General features: G+C 48.9%; 2 protein-coding genes across 2 annotated transcripts; one reads left to right on the top strand and one right to left on the bottom strand.

Annotated features, from left to right (window-relative positions):
* Nucleotides 1-11522: 11522 nt before the first annotated feature.
* C22H1orf174 (chromosome 22 C1orf174 homolog) lies at nucleotides 11523-14587 on the top strand. The gene is made up of 3 exons (XM_058854890.1): nucleotides 11523-11722; nucleotides 12270-12755; nucleotides 13512-14587. Exons 1-3 carry the CDS (start codon nucleotides 11546-11548, stop codon nucleotides 13623-13625), a joined length of 777 nt encoding a protein of 258 aa, XP_058710873.1. The 5' UTR covers nucleotides 11523-11545; the 3' UTR covers nucleotides 13626-14587.
* A 774-nt stretch (nucleotides 14588-15361) lies between these two features.
* On the bottom strand, nucleotides 15362-19422 carry DFFB (DNA fragmentation factor subunit beta). Its single transcript, XM_058854889.1, has 7 exons — nucleotides 19244-19422; nucleotides 18823-18949; nucleotides 18555-18743; nucleotides 17789-17868; nucleotides 17433-17606; nucleotides 16930-17030; nucleotides 15362-16464 (listed from the first exon to the last, which is right to left on the bottom strand). The coding sequence occupies exons 1-7, from the start codon at nucleotides 19355-19357 to the stop codon at nucleotides 16248-16250; spliced, it is 1002 nt and encodes a 333-aa protein (XP_058710872.1). The 5' UTR covers nucleotides 19358-19422; the 3' UTR covers nucleotides 15362-16247.
* Nucleotides 19423-19428: the final 6 nt, after the last annotated feature.

Raw genomic sequence — 19428 nt, 5'->3', positions numbered from 1 at the left:
CTACAAATTCTGCGTGGAGACGATGATCCAGCTCAGAGCTTTCCTTGCTCATGGAGTGAAGGCTCTGCAGAGTGAAAGTGGCAGAACTGTCCCCTACTGTGCCCAGCTGGGTGACCAGCAGCCCCCTGGGACACTGCAGCTCCGCTCCTCCTGGCTATTGTGGCTCTGGGGAATGGGAACTTCAAATGTCATGGGTGAACTCCATAGGATAGATTCCAGTAAAAAGCAGAAATGGTTGTTTGAGAAAAATAATTGAATTTATTTGACAAATACTTGCAGATCCAGGGAGTAAGTGCACACATACCTGGAAGAATTGCTTCAAAGAAAGCCTATTGTGCTGCTGCTGCTTGTTCTACTCCTTTTTCTTTTTTTTTTTCTTTTTTTTTTTTTCTCTTGGAACTGCTCTGAGCCAGAGAGCTGGTGACAGAGGAGTGCATTTCATCCACAGCCAACCCAGCAGCACACGGCCTATTCCGGAGGATCTCCACAGGCCATCATTGTCTGGCCCTGCCGCTGTCTGGGCAAATTTAGCACATAGCCAGTGGGCTGCTTTAATAGGAGTTCTGCGATTTCAGGAGAGCTGAAAATTTATATTCCCCTGTAATTGCCACAGCACACCTTAGTGCTGCTGCTGTAGCAGGAAAATGGTTCTCCCTGGTGCACTGGGGACTCAGCCGAGATGCTGGCACAAACAGGATAATGAATGCTAAGGTACCTCGCGTGTCGCACAGGCTGAGCTTAAATATTGAACGAGCAGCATTCCTGAAAGAGCCACATCTTCTCCTTGGAGAGGGGCAGAATGTTATCTTAAACCTAGGGAACGTTTTGCCCTCTGCACACTGGGATTTGCACTGGGACCTCACTTCAGTGATAATGAGATTTGAGAGTTTGGAAAACATCTTAATGCACTGCGTCCCTCATATCTCTTGTCTAAGTAAAATGAGTTTGAATTTTTCATTTTAATTGCAGACTTGTGATCTGGAATAGAGATTCTTGTACTGAAAAGCATCCGCTTTTAGATCCACTCCTCGGGGCATATAACGACACAGGCACCCCCTGTCAGGCACTGTCTGTCAGAGCACAGCTGGATCCTCGAGGTGGGCATGGCTCCACAGGCACTCCAGCCAGGCGGAACAGCTCAGGAAAGCCTCGTGGCTCGGGAATGGCTCCCCTTCTCTGGACAGGCAGATTCAAGCAGGGTTTTTTGTGCCATGATTGACTGCTGAGCTTGGAACAGCATTCTCAGTGCTCAACCAACCCCAGTTCAGATGAATGACAGAATCCCAGGATGGTTTGGATTGGAAGTTCATCTTGCTCCAACAGTCTGATGTAGGCAGGGGCACTTTTCACAGTCCCAAGTTGCTCCAAGCCCCATTAAATCTGGCCTTGGACACCTCCAGGGATCCAGGGGCAGCCACAGCTTCTCTGGGCAGCCTGTGCCAGGACCTCACCACCCTCACAGGGAAGAATTTTTCCTAATATCCCATCTAACTCTGCTCTCTAACAATGTGAAACCATTCCCCCCTTGTCCTGTCACTCTGGGCCCTTGTAAATAATGTCTCTCCATCTTTCTTGTCAACTCCCTTCAGGTACTGGAAAGCCACAATTAGGTCATCCCAAAACCTTTTACAGGCTGAACAATCCCAGTTCTCTCAGCCTTTCCTCAGAGGAGAGGTGTTCCTTCCCCAGCGGGGAGCAGCAGAACTGTTGCATGGTGAATGGCACCAAGCTTGGGGATTCCCCATCCTAGGCCAGCCCCTGGCCAGCTGTACTGTGTTGGTCAGTTCCTCATATCCCTTGGGATCACACTTCTCTGTCCTCAAAAGCGAGCTCAGGGACTTGGCTGTTGCTTCTGCCCTGTGAGAGTCCTTAAAGTTGCTACTCTACTGGAATAAGAAGTTATCTCTAACTCTGTGGGGATTTGGCAAAGATGCTGGCACGAAAATAGTTTGTAATGAGCTTTAAGACATATTAATGAAGAGAAGTATAATTATTATTACCGAGTTCAATTACAGCCCTTGGATTACAAATATTCTCCCACAATCCCTCAGGAAAGCAATGCATCTTGTCTCCGCAATTAAATAAACTGCGTACCAAGGGGAGGGAAGAGGATTAAACTACAGAAGAAAGAATTGCTTCAGCTTGACTGTGGTGGCCCCTCTCCTCCTCCTGCCCAGCTCTCCCTGCTTTGAGGAGAAGAATCCTCACTCAGCACAGCCCAATGGTGATAAAATATTCCTTGAGAAACTGGTGGTTGGCTTCCTTCCAAAGTCTCCAGCATCTGTAATGCAGCAGTTGCCATGCGAGTGGAATCTAATAAACTCCTGTCTGCAATACTTACAAAGTGCACACCTGTACAGTTCTGCTGCCCAAAGATGCAACCTAGGCACTCCTTAAGGGTTTTTTCCTTCCGCAGTTACTGAGCGTGGAGATAAAACCAAGGGATGTGCCTGTTCCCTGTGCAGGAGTGTGACAAAAAGCACGAAGCCCTGAGAACTGCAGAGCTGCAAACGCAGAGATCGCCGCGGGTCAAGTGCGGGGAAGCTGCACACAGAGCGAGGGAAGCTCGACCTTGGCAACACAGCAAGAACGTCAGCAGTGGTAAAAACACTGCTGTCCCCAGGGAATAGCACAATCCAGGGGCTGCCCCAGCCTCCTGACTTCTTGGCTGGAGCAGTTTGTCTCTGGAGAGCTTAGAGGGGAGGAGAAGCTGGTGTTCAGCTGTGTGAGAGCAACAAGGGGCACTGCACTGCTTTCCCTTGCTGGAAGAAATCCATTACAGAGAGGATCACCCTGCCATGGATGCTGGCTGGCACAGGGCCAGCCTCACTTCCAGGGCCAGAGCAGCTCTCCTGGCTCTGATGCTGGTGGAGAAGAGCCTGATAACGTCTGGAATGTGGAACGGTCAGTCTCTAGGTGGGACGGAAGTCTGGGAGGCGGGACAGGGAGTCTGCAGGTGGGACAGGAGGTCTGCAGGTGGGACAGGAGGTCTGTGAGGAGGGACAGGAGGTCTGGGAGGTGGAACAGGAGGTACATAGTTGACAGCGCTGCTGCCTCTGGCCCCTGGAGCAGTGCAGGATGCTCCAAACTGGCCAGAGCAGAGGTTAGTGCTTTCTCTCTCTCCCGCCACTAAAATCTATCCTGAAACACTTCTGATACCAAAATGCACCAAGTTAAGCACAGGAGCAGAAGTCTCTGGTGATGTGGCTGGGTTTTGGCAGGACATAGACAAGCAATGACAAACCTTGGCATGTGGATGGGCATGGAAACCATGCCAGTTGTGCACAGGTAAGTTACCTACCACCTCCCTGGGCACTGCCTAGGAACTTGGTTTACTTATTTTCCTATTTAAAAGGATAACAAAAGCACAGACACACAGTGTAGGAGTTTCTCCTTAAACAGTGCTATTGTCTGCAGATGAAGCAGGGCCAACGCTTGTTTCAATTCCCTCAGAACCCTCTCTCTGAATGGGTTTCTTGTGCACCTGATTGTTGTTCAATCTCTCCTGCCCAACCTGGTGTACACACAGTTCCGGGGCTCGCTTTTGATCGTGCTGGCTGCAGGACACTTGTTCCTCCTGTGAACCCTGCTCTTTTGTTCCTGACAGTGTGCCACCCACGGGGAAACCTTTGTCCAAATAATCTCAGATTCCCTGAAGAGAGAGAGCTGCCAGCTTTGCTTTCTAGTTGATGTGACAGCAAGGAACATATAGATTTATTCTTCTATTCACTGGTGGCTTTCTATTCGTGTGTCCTCGCATCAAATCAAAGTGTCAAAACAACATCCCTGGTACTCCAGCGGCAGCTCCCGCCCACCAGACGGACATGTGAGGAGCAGGTATTTTTAGCTGAAAAGGATAACCAGCAAGGGTCATGTAGTGAAGAAAATGACCCAAGACAATGGCAAGAAGAAACCAAGGCACTTCTGGAACCTGTGGAATTGGTATTACACCAGTCACCCCTCTGCCCTGGGAAGAAGTACAGAAAGGGACAGGAAGATGTGGCAGTCAAGTTTCTGGCTCTGTGACAGTGTTATTACAATGCCCTGAGCCCTAAACCCTCCTTCAGAGTGGTTTTTAATTCTGACTCTGTGTTAAGCATTAAGCACTATCAGTGCATGCAGAAAAGAGCCCTAGAAATGCACTGCTTGAGCAGGAGTGCCTGGCTGAAGTCTTTCTCTGCTTACATGATTAATCTGTCTCTGAAGAGCAGCTATTACACACTGGGACAGTGTCTGGACAGTTGTGTGACATCTTCTGTGCAGGATGTGAGCAGTGCGGATGACAAAGGCACGCAGCTGGCCCTGTGGAGAGGTAGGAGATGACTCAGAGCTGTGGCATCGTGTAATGGAGCTGCTCCTGGAAAACCTGCTTCAAAAGAGTCGGGACACAGGAGATCAGCAGCAATGCTTGATGGAGGCAATACCTGATGTAGGAAGTACTTAAGCAGATTGTAATGAGGATGTGGGTGCATTACCAGAGCCTCCCAGGGCTGATAACAGAACCGCTCCTGTTGCACTGCAGTCCCCAGTTGGAAGGAATGCGTAAGAGCGCAGCGCTCCGGGCCACTGGAGCCGCTGTCCTAGCGTGATTCCTACCAATGGAACAATATTGCTTGCTGTTGCATGAACAGAACATGTCTCCTCTGATTGTTTTTTCCTGCTCTTTTGAAGACAGATGCTGTCTGAGGATCCCCACTGGTAGAAGGTCCTCTCTGAGGTGCAGTTACAGCTCTTTACATGTAACCTCTGGCACTGGGAACCAGCGGTAAAAAGAAATAAATCCAAGTGGGGATCTTTAGGCACAGAGCTTGCTCTGGTTCTGAAAGAAGTCATAAGAGTGGACAAGAGAATGACCTCAATAGCCTGTTCCATGGCCCTCCTCCAGGGTGTTTCATCTGTAATTATCCTTTTTAATTCAGGGAGCTACTGAACTGTGATGAGATTCCTGGAGTGGCTTAAACTCCCCCTCTTGTAAGATACCAGGGAAAGAGACACCTCTTCAGGAAAATGCTGATGGCTTCTTGCTCTGCTAAGAAAATGCCACCTGGCCCAGCTGCCTTCTCCATCTCAGGTGCTCATCCAGGGGAACATGCCTTTGCTTGGACCAGCTTTGTCCTGGGAGATTTCATCTGCCCAGAAATTGGCAACTCTTAAATTCCAAGAATTAAATTGTTGAGGGGTTTTAAACTTCATGTATTGAATTATCGCAAGACAAGTGACAGAAAGTGAGCAAGAGTTAATTATGTGACAGGGAGAGAAAGTGCCACTGTGCAACAATCCTTTCAAAGGCAAACAGAAATATTTATAGACTCAGGACTGCACAACTTGCTGCGCTCTGACTCGAGATGTGCTACTGATTCATGGGGCAGCACTTTCGGATGGGGCTCTGGTGTGGGCCACAGCTCTGCTGAAAGGTAGGTCTCACCTCAAGCCGTGTTCAGAGGCAAGTGCTAATGAGAGAAAATCTGGTAGGATTTTGTCAAATCAGAGTTTAAAAACATCCTGGTGATGTCCTCTTTTCAGTGCCTCGGTGGATTTCCTTTCTGCATGGCTTGCAGAGCGGCTCTGAGCGCTCGCTGAGGTGACCCCAGTCCACACCACAGCACCAGCTCTGTGGGGACAGTGCCCTGGCCCCTCCAGATCTGGGGCACACGCACAGCTTGTGCAGGTGCTCATTTCTCAGGTGATTTCCCACCACACCACAATACTCCTGTTCCATTCTGCCTTCCAAGCAGAGCTGCAAAGTGCAGAAGCTGGGAGAAGAGACAAACACGAGCCTGAGATCAAACGCAATCAACATCTGCAAGCAGCCAGCCTGCAGTCACCCTCCTGTGGGACACTCCCTGCCCTCCCACGCTGCTCCCAAGGGTTATCCTGTGCAGAGCCACCCTTGCCGGGCACAGTCTCAGCTGTGTGCCCTTCCACAGCTCTGGGCCAGGCCTGGGCTACTGTCACTATTTTCAGGAACTGACTAATCCTGACGAGAGTGGGAAGAATCTGCTGTTACCTGCAGAGGACAGAGGGAAGGAGATAATTCATTCCCATCCCCAAAGCAATCCCTGCAGGCAGGTTTTGAGTCAGATTTCCAATCATCTGCCTTTGGAGACCACCAAGCAGATTTTAAAGAAATCTTTATCTTTTTAGCAGTAACATAATAGTGGTGGAAATTCAATAAAATTCACCATCAAATATTTATCCCATTACATTGGCTTAAGTAATTTAGGATGCTGAAATCAACATGGTGGGTTTATATTTAATGAGCCTTGTGTAAAACAGCCACTTCCATCCTTGTCAGGTGTGTAGAGAAGACACTTGCATTCACTCAAAGAATTTTTATCTCCCCAAAGATATGGTGTTAAATAATGTACAACACTCACCAAAATGTTACCTGTCACTGGTGGAAAATCAGGCTGGGGCTCGGTGAGCCTGATGCTCACTGGCATGTAGGACAGAGGAAGGGCATTTTAAAATTATTATTATTTTAAATCTAACGAAGCAAATTATGCTGAGAGCAGCCTGGGCTCAGCTTTTGGATGAAGTTCAGCCTTGCTGAGTGTGGTGTTCCCAACCTGTCCCTCTGACAGCTGGGAAGGGTGGCAATGCCAGGACCAGGCTCAGCTGTCTGAAGGCAAGGGGGGGCTGGAGGAAACAGGGAGAAGCTGTTTGTTCCTAAGATCCCCTGTGCCAGCTGGGAGCAGCACACTCAGAGCTGCAGAACACAACTGCCCCAGCTCCCTGGGGTGCCCAGCAAAGCAACTAGGCAAAATCTGGACATCTGTCCCATGGAGAAATGCTGGGAGAACTGAGGGTATCCAGCCTGGAGAACAGGAGGTTCTGGGGAGAGCTTAGAACCCCTTCCAGAGACTAAAAGGGATCCAGGAGAGTTGTAGAGGACAATGGACAAGGGCATGGACTGACAGGACAAGGGGGCATGGCTTTAAACTAAAAGAAGGGAAATATAGTTCGATTTTAGAGAGAAATTCTTTTCTGTGAGGGTGGTGAGGGGCTGGCACAGGCTGCCCAGAGAAGCTGTGGCTGTCCCAGCCCTGGAAGTGTCCAAGGCCAGGTTGGGCTTGTAGCAGAGTGATCTAGTGTCTGGTGTCCCTGCCCACGGCAGGGGGTCGGAACGGGACAAGCCTTAACGTCCCTCCATCTCCAACCATCCTGTGCCTCCCTGATTTGGTTCTCCCGGCAGGAGGGCGGATAGACTTGGTGGGGGCTGAGCCTCTCCCACGAGAACCGGAGAGAACTCTTTGTCTCTCCTTTATCTCGTGTCCTTTATCTCGCCATGTCCCCCCGTATCTCCCCGTGTCGCCCATCCTGCGTGTCCCCCGTGTCCCCCGTGTCCCCCGTGTCCACGAGCGGCGCGGCCACACCGCCGGTCTCACACTGACCCCCAGCGTCGGGCGGCGGCTGAGCCCGAGCTGCTGCCCCGGCCGGGGACTTCGATGGGAATTAAACCCTAATTAAACCCTAATTGAAGCCTGTAGCAAAGCGACGCGACAAAGCGGGAAATGGAGGGGCGGGAGCGCCTGTTCCCACGGCTACAGTTACTGCAGCCGTTAAATTGAGCCAGAAAAAGGTTTCTGTAGCTGATGCTTTTTAACAGCCAGGCCAAGTTGCCAGTAAATCATTAAAATCCAAGTAATCAGTCTCCTGAAGCAAAGGTAAGGATTTGGACCCAGTGAGATGCTTTGTGTTGGGAGAGATTTACTTGTGGTTTGTGAAACACTTTAAAAATCAATATGCCAGGAGCAAGAGGAGTTTAGGGAGGGCAGGAAACCTGGGGCAGGTGGAATTCACTGGGCAGTGTTCGGAGGTGCCTTGGGAAGGATTTGCCAGGTGAACACCAGAGATTGTTACAAGAAGTGCATCAATAACAGGGAGACAAGACCATGAGCAGCAGGGCTTCAGGCAAGGGTTTGGGGAAGAGTCCTGGCAGGGTTCCAGTGTCTCCAGATGTACCCATCACAGGAAGCCTGGTGCCAAACAGCCCCTCAGACAGGTACTGCATCCCCCCAGCCTGGGCTGGGTTCTCTGCACTCACTGTTCTCCGATGTTCCTTATGGTTTATCATTAACGAATGTCACAGGTTTCCTCTTTGTTGCTCTTTCTCACAAAGCCCACGTACAGCTCTGTCGTGTTAATTAATTTCTTCACATACTGCCTTTCCACATTTGGTCCTTGATAAAACACTTGCAAGAAATCCAAAATAAGACTCAAAGAGATTTCTCACATGGCAAGCATAAAGTTTCATTATGTACCGTAAATTCCCTGTGATTTCTGAGTCAAGGTTCACCAGCTCCTGATGTGAGCACTCCTCTGTGATGGAAATGAGGGGTTTATTCCATATAAGTGGTGCAAAGGTCTTCAGGTCAGCAGTGCTCAGGGCAGCTGCATCAGAGGGCTGAAGAATCTTGTGAACGTTCAGTTTTAGGTGGGGTGTCAAATCCCAGAGAATTTCCCAGGACAGTGCCTCTGTGAGCCCAAAACTTGCAGTTCATAGAATCATGGAATCACAGAATGGTTTGGCTTAGAAGGACCTTAAAGATCATCCAATTCTAACTCCCTGCCATGGGCAGGGATACCTTCCTTAGACCAGGTTACTCAGAGCCCCATCCAGTCTCAGTGCTCACCAACATTACCTGAGCTGGCACGACAACACCACGTGATGGAAGGGAAACATTTTTAAACAGTTAAACATTTTTTCTTCAAATCTTCAACACAAGACCAACTCTTCCTGCTGAGGAGGCAGAGGAGGCAGCCAGAAGGATGTAGCAGGGAGCAAGGCTCCTGGTACTGGTTATTGGGAAATGGGTTCTCCTCCTGCTTTCTCCCCTGAAGAATTCAGCCACTTGAACTCAACCCACCTTTCCCATGGCAGGAAAAGGACAGCCAGCACTCCTGACGGATGGCTGTTCAGTATGATAGACCTCACATTCAACAGTTAACAGCCAGCATGTTTACAGGCAACATTTTTTTTGGCTGCTGTCCCTGGCATGTCAGTCATGTTTAGCCAAATGAACTGGGAGGATTATAACAGACAGGGACACTGGTGCAAGTGACAGGCGCGGAGACAAGTGCTGCAAGAAGCTCATTTGCACATCGAGTTTCACAGCCCGGCTCTCCCTTCCTGCTCCATAAGCTCATCAGCTGCTGCTGCAGAGCCGCCAGTTTTCACAGGAATGATGGAGCTCACAAAACCCTCTTTTTATTTTTTCTTCCCTGTTGGCTTAGACAACAGATTCTAAAATAACCCATTTTTTAAAATATTGAGAATAGGCCCCCTTTTATGTGGAAATGCGGGTTTAATGTAAATAGCTCGTGCTTCTCTGATTCTCTCTGAGGGCTGTTGGCTGTTGGCAGTCCCCCTGTCGCCTTTCAAGTCACTTGGGAGTCAGTGCTGCTGAGATGGGGATGGATCTCAGAGGGATTCACAGTCTCTCCCGGGTGCTTCCTGCGCTATGTGACAGTTTTTATCTCAGCCGTATTTCAGAATATGCAGCAACATCTGCAGCTGTGAAATTGTCACCACCTACCCCCAAAATGATGGGGGAAATAGGATGAGTGTGACATGAGAGTTCTGGAGAGAGCCCTGCCATCCCAGCTCCATCTAAGCTGCTGTGTCCCTTGTGAATATCCAAGGCCACCCCACAGAGCCTCCTTGTTGTGTACCTCACCCCACATCAGGCCACCAAAGGTTATAGGACTGCTCAGGGCTTTGCCACCCCGTTCTCAGTGCTCAGTCACATCAGCTTTCCAAAGCAGCATAAAACGCAAGCAACATACAGTGTTGTGAAAAGTATTTATTAGAATTGTCAACATTAAATTTTCCTCACAATTTTCAGTTTGTTGTGGAAATTAAAACAAGAACCACGTTTTCCAGCTGCAGAAATGCTCTTTTCAGCCAGTTTTAGTCTGCGGCTGTTTACAAGACAGTATAAGTTTTCACTGCCTAATAAAAACAATCATCTGTATTCCATGGCTGCAAGCAACAACACTGTGAGAGAGTGGAGCAAGGAGGTTTTGGAGAAGAATATGAATTATCTCACCCAGAGAACAAAGCACAGACGGACCCTGAGCACGGAGGGAAATTGCACAACAACGTGCAGACTAGTCTCCAAACCTGCATGGTTTAACTGGGGGATTTTATACTTTTGAGAAAAAAATGTATTTCTTGAATATCCCCATAGGTACAGTCTTGCTACTTATTTCTGCGATTTAAATTGTTGCTTCTGTTTTTTAAGGCCAAGCTGAACGGACAAGCATTTAATCAGCCAAGTTGGATGGAGGAGCACAGGTACCACTGAGACTCGTGGGACGACTCTGCAATGAGCAAGAACATTAAAGGCTGCTATAAAGAAACAAGCTCCTGTGCCCTCAGATGGACAGAATTATAAAAATCCTCACAACATCCCCAAAGCACTGAATTAACTGGAGAAGGAGCTGTGTTTAATATGATGGATGGAGCCCATGGGCCCCATCGTGGGGATGTGGCCGTCAGGGCACCAGTACCTGCCATTGCTCCCCGCAGCACCTCCCTGGGAACATCAGACAGGATAATTACGTACTTAAATCTGGGTGCTTTACTACACAGAAATTCATCTGCTACCCTCAGAGTCCTTGAAGTTAAAGAGGGATTTGAGTTACTGACATAATTTGTTCCCCGAGGGCTGTGGAAAGCAGAGAGAAGCACATCTGAATAATAACTCTCCAACCACGTCTTGAATGGGAGCAAGTGCTGCTCCAGAGTGAGACACAATGGGAAGCAAATGATTTCAAATGTTTATAAGCTGCATAGTTCTCAGGCAGGATGGGGTTGGGTTTTTCCCCAAGCAGCAGCTGGGAGGGAGGTCAGTAAGTTCCCTTCAGAAACTGTAATTGCAGCCTTCCAAAACTTGAAGGAAACTTATAGGAAAGATAAAGCAAGACTGTTTACTGAAGCATGTAGTGACAGAAAAAGAAAGAATGGGTTCAAACTGATAGAGAGTAGGTTTAGATTGGATATTGAGAAGAAATTCTTGGCTGTGAGGCTGGGATGACCCTGGCACAGGTTGCCCAGAGAAGCTGTGGCTGCCCCATCCCTGGAAGTGCCCCTGGCTAAGTTGGATGGCACTTGGAGAAAACTGAGAGAATGAAGCCCATGGCAGAGGGTGGAACTGGATGATCTTCAAGGTCTCTTCCAACCCACCCCATTCTGTGACCTGTGATGAGCTGCTTTGTGCTCACATTGCCAAGACTTCCGTTAGAGTGACGCTGTCTGTGGTCCAAGCTAGGGGCTGCTGTGTGAGGGGCTGCTGTGTATGAGGGCTCCCCGCCCTCACTAGGTGGAATGAGGCTGCCCTTTGCCCGGAGCCCTTTCCGCGGTGCCCGGAGCCCTTTCCGCGGTGCCCGGTGCCCTTTCCGCGGTGCCCGGTGCCCTTTCCGCGGTGCCCGGTGCCCTTTCCGCGGTGCCCGGAGCCCTTTCCGCGCTGCCCGCACTCGCCCCGGGGCTCCTGAACCGAGCTCCACAAGATGGCGAGCGCGGGCCCACGCGCGGCCCAAGATGGCGGCGGGCGGCGCGGCGCGGGGCCGGAGGCGCTCGGACACTCGCGGCTCCGCTCGCCCGGCCCGGCCACGGCACCGGCACCGGCACCGGCACCGGGCCCGACGCTCCGCGAAGGCGGCCCCGGCAGCCGACCCCGCACAGCCCGCGGGGGAAACAGCCGACACGGCGAGCCCGGTACGGGGGACGGGGCCGGGTGGGATGATGTGGGGGGAGAGAATGGTCGCGGGGCCGGGCTATCGCAGAGTGCGGGATCGCAGGTAATTATTAACAGCTGTAATCTGAGCATCACCATGTGGGAATTATCAGGAGAATTGAAATAAATTTATCGCCGTTCCTGCTCCTCCCACGTCGTTGTGCCAGTGCAGAAATACGGAGCAGCGGATTTAGCCGCTGGGTGATGACAGGCCTGGCGCAGTAATTCCCATTAGCATCATCCTTAAGAAAATAAGGACATGGTGGTTGACCTCGTACGGTGCTAGTTTATTCTCTAAGCAAAGTATTTTTTGCTTGCTGGTGATGGACTGTACATTGTAGTTTATGTAAGCTGTCTGCTTCTCTTTTTCTCTCTTTACATGCACTTTCTGCTAATTACTTTTGGATCAAAATGCCACTCGTGTGATGGGGCCCTTCTGTTCTAAAGCAAGCTTTGCAACTAAAGAGATAAGGTGATTTTATTCTTTTTTTCAAGCGGGTTTTAGGATCTTGTCTTTTTTTCTAACAGTGTTCATCACATGAAGCTGCTGAAGGACAACCTGCGAAGAGGATGAAATGCGAAGAAAGCAGTCTAAAATCAGAGATAGAGGGAGTCATGTGTGAAAGTGGAAACCTTGCTGCACTGGGGGAAACACCCAAAACATCTGATGGGGATGGAGGTGTAGAAGATCCAGGAGACAGCAGTATAATCCAACAGGAAAAAGATGAAAGCATTCCAGAGACTGATGGAGGGAAGCAGGAAAAGGAGCATGGTGTTTCCCTGGAGCCACACACAGTGAAACCCAGTGATGCTCCATTAAAAATAGGGGGGTATCTGCACCACTATCACGTGTTCAGCGAAGAGGAGAGCAGCTGTGGGAGCTTCGATGGGGCCACCTCGGAGGATGCAGATCGCCCGCGGAGGCCGATGCTCCTGGAGCACAGCAGCGGCCTCTCGGATGAGGACAGCAACCAGCCCATGCCAGTGCACAGGTTCTTTGGAGATGTTGAGCTGGTGAGATGATAAGTCTGTTCCTGCTTTAGGCCCAGCCCTGGTCTGCTTAAAATTTGTCTCAAAACTCTTGGTGAATTTGACCAGTGTTGTTGGGCCCTGTACCCCAGATAAAATTGTCTCCATCAGAGATGAAATTACTTGCCCAGCTAAATTAATTTAGGTGTAAAATCTTTCTTATTTAGACTTTTTAGTCCAATTCCATGAGATAGGTATTTTTACTGATAGTGACATTACGGAGACACAATATTGTTGGCAAAATAGATTTTTGGTGGTCTTTGGTTCTTAACAAAATCATAGAACAGCTTGGGTTGGAGGGATATTAGAAATCACCCAGTTCCAGCCCTGCTGCATTGGGATTGTTTGGAATGGAAACTGGTTTCTGTCTACCTCAGCTTTTGAACTGATCCAAGGGCCAGAGCTTTAAATTTGGATCCCTTTAACAATCATAATTTTGGAGCAAGTGATGCTGCCATCTTTTAGGTGTTTTTTGTGGTCTCTAGGGAGCAGTGAGGATTTGGTTAGGGAGCCCTTCACTGTCTGCCAGTTCTCTTCACAGCAGTGGAAGGAATGCCGGCCCTGAGCCTGTCCATGAATTTGGTTTGGGCAGACTTCCCTCAAAGCTCCACACTTTAGCTTTGGGTTTGTGCCAGTGCTCCCAAGTTGTGTCACCTGAGGGAGGATGAGTGCTGGTGGAGGTAGGAGTTCTGCCATTTCCCACCACAGACTTTCCTTGTTGATTTGATCTTTTCCCTCCAGCATCTCCCAGCAGTTGTGCTCCCGAGTGTGACAAGGAGCAGGCGAGAAGCCAGGAAGCTCCATTTCATTGCAAAGGAAGATGATGAGGAGGAGGAAGAAGAGGATGTTGTCTAACAACAAACTGTAAACAAATGAAACCATTCTTTTCTTTGCAACCACATGGCAATGGCTGTGTCAGTAACATGAGGTCCTTTTCTCAGGGAGAGAACTGGGAGAGTTTGTTTTGCTGGAATTGGCAGATACAGTATTCCAGTGATTATGTGGGGCAAATACTGAATTTTCAGTGATTTGGAAATAAAGTATAATTTAGCACTTTACCACTGATATTTAGGAAAAAAAAAACCAGGGAAAATAGAAGTTCATATTGTTTTTTTGTAAATTTGAGCCTCTGTCTTGAAGTATTTGATTTCATTCCATTTTTTTTTATAAAATGGTCAAGAAAAGGATGTTAGAGCAAGGTTCTTTTTCATTTAATTCTGTGATGTCCCTGGCATCCAGGTAATAAAGGAGAAAACTGACTCCGTGGTACAAAGAAGGTCAAGGGTCTCCCCTTATGTGGGTTGTTTACACCTAACCCAGGACCAATTAAACCTCTAAAATGCAGTTCTGCTGGCAAAATGAAATGCAGGATGTCAGAGTGAGTTCAGTGTGCTCATCTTTGGGAGTTCAGCACGTTTTCATTGCACATCAGCTCCCCAAACACCCACCCCATGGTGCTGCCTCCTCCTTCCACCTGCTGCTCTAAGTTGTCCTTTATTGATTTTCAGCTTGTTTCCAGCAGGAATTTTGGAAACAAATGCTTTGGTGGTGATACACAAGGAATACCATCCCTTGGATTTGATGGACAGAGGAAGATTGCTAAGGCTGTGGGGCAACCCCCTCTGCATGTTTAAAAAAAAAGGAGCAACCTCAGCCACTTCTAGGAACTGTTAATTCACCCAGTGTTTGTGGGAATATTTCTTTGAAAGTGTGATTATGCAATAAGATTCTAGATATTTATTGTTATAATTCCTATGTTTCTAAAAATAGAGAGAAAATGTTATCAGCAGATGGTTTAAATAAATATTAATTTCTGCAGCTAGAGCCTGTTAAACATTCAAAAGTTGTAAGGCAAACAAATTGCATATGTATGGCATGGTAATGCATTCCCATTTCCACTCCAGCTGATGCATTGTTTCTGTCAAAGATATTTCTTGGCTCCTTTTCACTCTAATTCTGTAACACGGAAAAATCCAGATTTTTTAATTGCATATTCATAGTTCCAGCCCAGCTCTGTGTTGCAGCAGCTCCTCCCAGCATGCCTTCAGTGCTGCGTTTGCTGCTGGCTCTTTCTAGCAAACACAGTTTCACACACAGACATTCATTTCACTGTGCAAAATGCATTTTCAGTTTGGGAGACACGTGCCACACAGGTGACACTGGGTTTGTCAGTAAATCCTCCAAGTGCTGCCCTCCCCCGTGTCAAACAATGCAGGAAGGGAAGCTGGAAGGACTGATTGCATGCAGTGGAATTAGAAATCCTGTGTTTAAAATGCACCTCTTTGCTTTTCTGCTTGCAGTGTTTGGGAGGGGACTGAGTTTGTTGTTTAAAGTAAATCAATACTCTGTAGCAAAGCTTCCAAGACCCAGTAATTTGGGGCTCAGACAGAAATACCATATCCACACAATTCCATGTGGAGTAACTGATCCAGAACCAACAATATGAGGGAAAATAGAGTATTCCCTAGTTATTTACAGAGCAATAAAATAGCTGGTGCTCAATTCATAAACACATTTCCCTTCGTGCTCCATCACACCTGATTAATCTCTTGGTGCTCCTCCATGTACTCACACACACACAGATGTGGGGGCACTTTTTTATTTAAAAAGTTCACACCATTTACATTGACAATCCCAAAAGTTCAGTTGCTATCAGCTGGCATAAAAAAAAATCAAGTAAAAAATTGAACTATTCCTGATTTGTTGCTGCCTGAGGTAGGAAATGTTTTACCAAAGCAATATTCTCCAAGGCAGTGGGTAAACATTACTGTAAACATGATCATTGTAGCTGTCCTTGCTGGTGGTGTGTCAAGCAAACTCAAGCTGAAAAGGCAGAAAGGGTAATTGGGGAAATCAGCAAATTTGGGGAAGATGGCAAACAAAGGTTGGAAAAGCTGAAATGTGAAGAAATGCCATGGCCTTGCTCTTCTTTCTGGGAGATAGACATCTGAAGCAAAGGCAAAGGGGCACGTGGGCATGAGGGTGGGAGTTTGGCACAGATGAGGTGGCAGCTCTGCTGCTGAATCACCTTTGGCACTCCTGAAATACAGTGGTTGCTGCCTGTGAAAGATAGAGGAAAATATGATCCTAAATCCTTCTTAGTTTGGCTTAATCTCCAAAGGAATAGGTATCTGTGAGCCCATGCAGGTTAGTCTGTAAGAAATGTTTTGTCCAAATTTCATTTCCATGTACTATGAGTTTTGGGCCAATGCTGGCCAGAGATGACATGGTAGAATCAGTATCAGCCTTTGGCTCATTTTGTACCTTTATCACACTTGATTTGAGCTGAGGGAAGCTTGTAAGGAGTAGGAAGGCAGGAGAGGAGAATTAAATGGGATATTGGAGTGTGCTTTGTGAGGCTCTGGCTGGATTACCCAGCCAGTCTTGTGCCAGGGACTCTCAAATAGTTCTTATTTAAGAAATTGGAGCTATTTAAAAACAACAGACTGACATGATTGAAAAAAAGCAGAGACAGCACTAGGAAATCTCATGGGTTTGCTTCCTCTTTCTGTAAATTCTGGTTTTGTCACAGCTGAGGTTATGATTGGTTTTCTTATGGCAAGCAATATGTACGAGTTTTAAATTATCCAGGGTAAACAGCAGCTGATAGAAGTATTCCCAGTTCACTTCTCTCCCATCTCGTGTTTTGACAGCTTCTGCCAGTTCTGGGACAACAGCACGTTTCTTCTCAATTCTTGGGGACACAAAAGAGAAGACAATATTGCTATCAGGAGTCTTTTCAGAATAATCAAGCCTCCATCTTTCTTTCAGAGCCAGGCAGAACTGGAATTCTTTCTCCATAACTAGGCATATGACTTTTCCCCCCCCCAAGGAAATTAGTTTAGCAAATCTTGTTTGCTTCACACCAGCATTTGAAATGGGTCAGAGGGGGCTTTGCCAGAGAGGAGAATTCACACAGATAGTGCAGTTTGCTTCTATAAAAAAATCTGCACAGAAGCAAAGCAGCTAATGAGAGGCAGCATTTCATCTGTCTTCGGGGTTTTGTTCTCAGAACAGCTGCAGCATCCCAGCACTTTTTCTCACAACATATTCACAGCAGAGCTGACTGCACAGCGGGGTGAAAGGACTAAGGCTAAACCTTTCTGATGAAGCTGAAGGCCACAAAGCAAGTAGGTCTGGATTAATACTTGGTACATACATGTGGTCAAGATTCCAGGTGCTGAAGAGGATCCTGCTTTCCCTGTTGCTGTAGGGGTTGATGGAATGCTTACACGAGCAAGCATCTCTGTCAAAAGGTCCCTGTGAAAGGTGTTACGCTTGTCACCCCAGCATGGTATGCTAGTGAACCAGAGAGATCCTGCACCCCACATCCCCCCCAGCCCGACACTGCACCCAGAAAGCTGTTTCCTTCCTCTGATGTTGAGGAGGGAATGGGATCAAACTTAAACAAGGGGAAGTTTAAGTCAGGTATACAGAAGAAATTCTTCCTTGTGAGGCTCGTGAGGCCCTGGCACAGATTCCCCAGAGAAGCTGTGGCTGCCCCAGGATCCCTGGAAGTGTCCAAGGCCAGGTTGGATGGGGCTGTGAGCAAACTGGGCTAGTGAAAGGTGTCCCTGCCCATGGCAGGGGTGGAATGAGATGATCTTTAAGGTCCCTTCCAGCCCAAATGATTCCATGATTCATCAGGAAGGCTGCAGGTACCTGACAGGAGAACCACCCCTCTGCAGTGCACAGGCGTGCTGCCTCTTCCTTCTCCCTTCTGTCAAAGTAGCACCCATTGTATTTCACAGATTTCAGTTTATCTGCCATTAGGTCGATTATCCCTCTGTAGGCATCTTGTGCTGTAGGATGAACGTTTGAAATAAAACCAGTAACCTAGAGGGGGGAAAACAGAACAATCATTCCTCGGTTCCTGAGGCAGCCTGAGGCTCTTTTCTACAATCACAATATTACACTGTAGAATTACTTTATATTAATATAATAGTATAATTACTTATACTGCAGCCACAGAATTACTGTAGCAGCTTGACATAAGTTACTTCAACAGAAACTTTTACCTCTCTCAAGTAACCGCGCATTCTGCTCTCACAGCTGTGCCGCAGGTAGCTGGATTTGTTCTTGAACCGAGACTCCAGCCCTGGAGGAAATGAGATTATTTTGTACCTTAGCACAGCTTCTGCCCAACTGGGAGTTCATCCTGACTTTCCACTAACTCAGGTTGCAAAGGCTTTTTAGTTTCCCATTTTTATTTTACTGTTTCAGGACTACCCTGCTCTTAAGCACTTAAAAGGATGCTGTAGAGGATCTGCTCAGAGAGCACTTGTGGTATTGTTATACGTTTCTTGTTACTGTGTATATGCGGAACACCAAGAAATTGTGAAAGGAAAACAGAATTGTTGGGGAAGAACTGCAGTAATGGCTTTGGAATGGGAAAGGAGACTTGCAGAGTGTAAAGAGAACATAACACTCAGCTGTCAGAGATGTCCAAGTTATCCATATACTATTAGCAAATCATTAAAACATCATAAATGCAGATTGTATTAATGGGAGGAAATGTATTCCAGAGCTATCTTTATTAAAGCAATAGGGAACACCATTTAAAAAAAAACATCATCTGATGGTAAATGTGCATATACTTTAAAGAAACCTAAACACACGTGCTAAATGGAAGGGATAACTAAACTCCTGACCAAGTACCCAATCCCACCAGCCAGAAGAGCTCCCAAACTTTGCTTTAAGAGCAACAAAACTGACAGAAGTGACTTTTCAGAGCAGAGATGACCTGGGAGTCCCGTAGCAGCTTCCTACGGCAACAAAACACACCTTCAAACCATTTCTTGTCGTCTTCCTTGTCCTCGGCCAGGATGTTTTCGCTCAGGTTGTGGATGAGATCCGCCAGCAGCTTCTGCCTGTGAGGAGCCCGCTCGTCCGTCAGCAGCCTCCGCGCAGCCTCCACCACAGCGCCCTGCTGGCTGCAGAACGCGGCCAGGAGCCGCTCGATGTCGCTGGCACCTGGGGCAGGTGAGGGGGCACCGGCTGAGCCCCCGGGGCCGGCGCTGCCCCCGCGCCCCCCGCCCGGCCCCGCACTCACAGCCCCGCCAGCTCTCCCCGGGGCCCAGCAGCACCAGCTCCGTCTGCGGCGGCAGCGCTCGGAAGTAGCTCTCGGTCAGCTCCGTGCCGTCCTCGTAGAGGCAGAGGCGACTGCCTGCCAAGGGAAGCTGCCCCACGGGCGGGTGAGATGCGGGCGGGACCCCGGCTCCGGGCAACCCCGGCCGCAGCGGCTGCAGCTCCGCACGCGTCAGCTCCAGCCCTGGCCCGGAGCTGCGGCACCCGGCAGTCCCGCTCCCGTCCAGCATCGGCAGATCCGCCCCGCATACGTGAGTAGCATCCCAGTCTGGTATGGTATCGTCCCGTCCCGTCCCGTCCCGTTCCTCTAGCCCCCGGCAGCCCCCCGCCCGTCCCGCACCATCCGCAACCCGGCAGTGCTCGGTCCGGGCCGGTCCGGTCCGCACCTGCAGCAGCCGGCAGCCCTTCCTCAGCAACCCGCGCAGGCTCCCGGCCGCCACCCCGAACTTCTGCGGGCCGCCGCACCCGCGCAGGCGGAAGGGCCGCAGCGGCTCCGCCATGGCCGGGGCCGGGGCCGGGGCCGGTGTCGGTATCGGAGCTGGAGCCGGGGCCGGGGCCGGGGCCGGGGCCG

Source organism: Poecile atricapillus, chromosome 22 (assembly GCF_030490865.1).
Source record: "Poecile atricapillus isolate bPoeAtr1 chromosome 22, bPoeAtr1.hap1, whole genome shotgun sequence".
Lineage (NCBI taxonomy): Eukaryota > Metazoa > Chordata > Aves > Passeriformes > Paridae > Poecile > Poecile atricapillus.
This window is presented reverse-complemented; position numbering and strand designations above follow the sequence as displayed.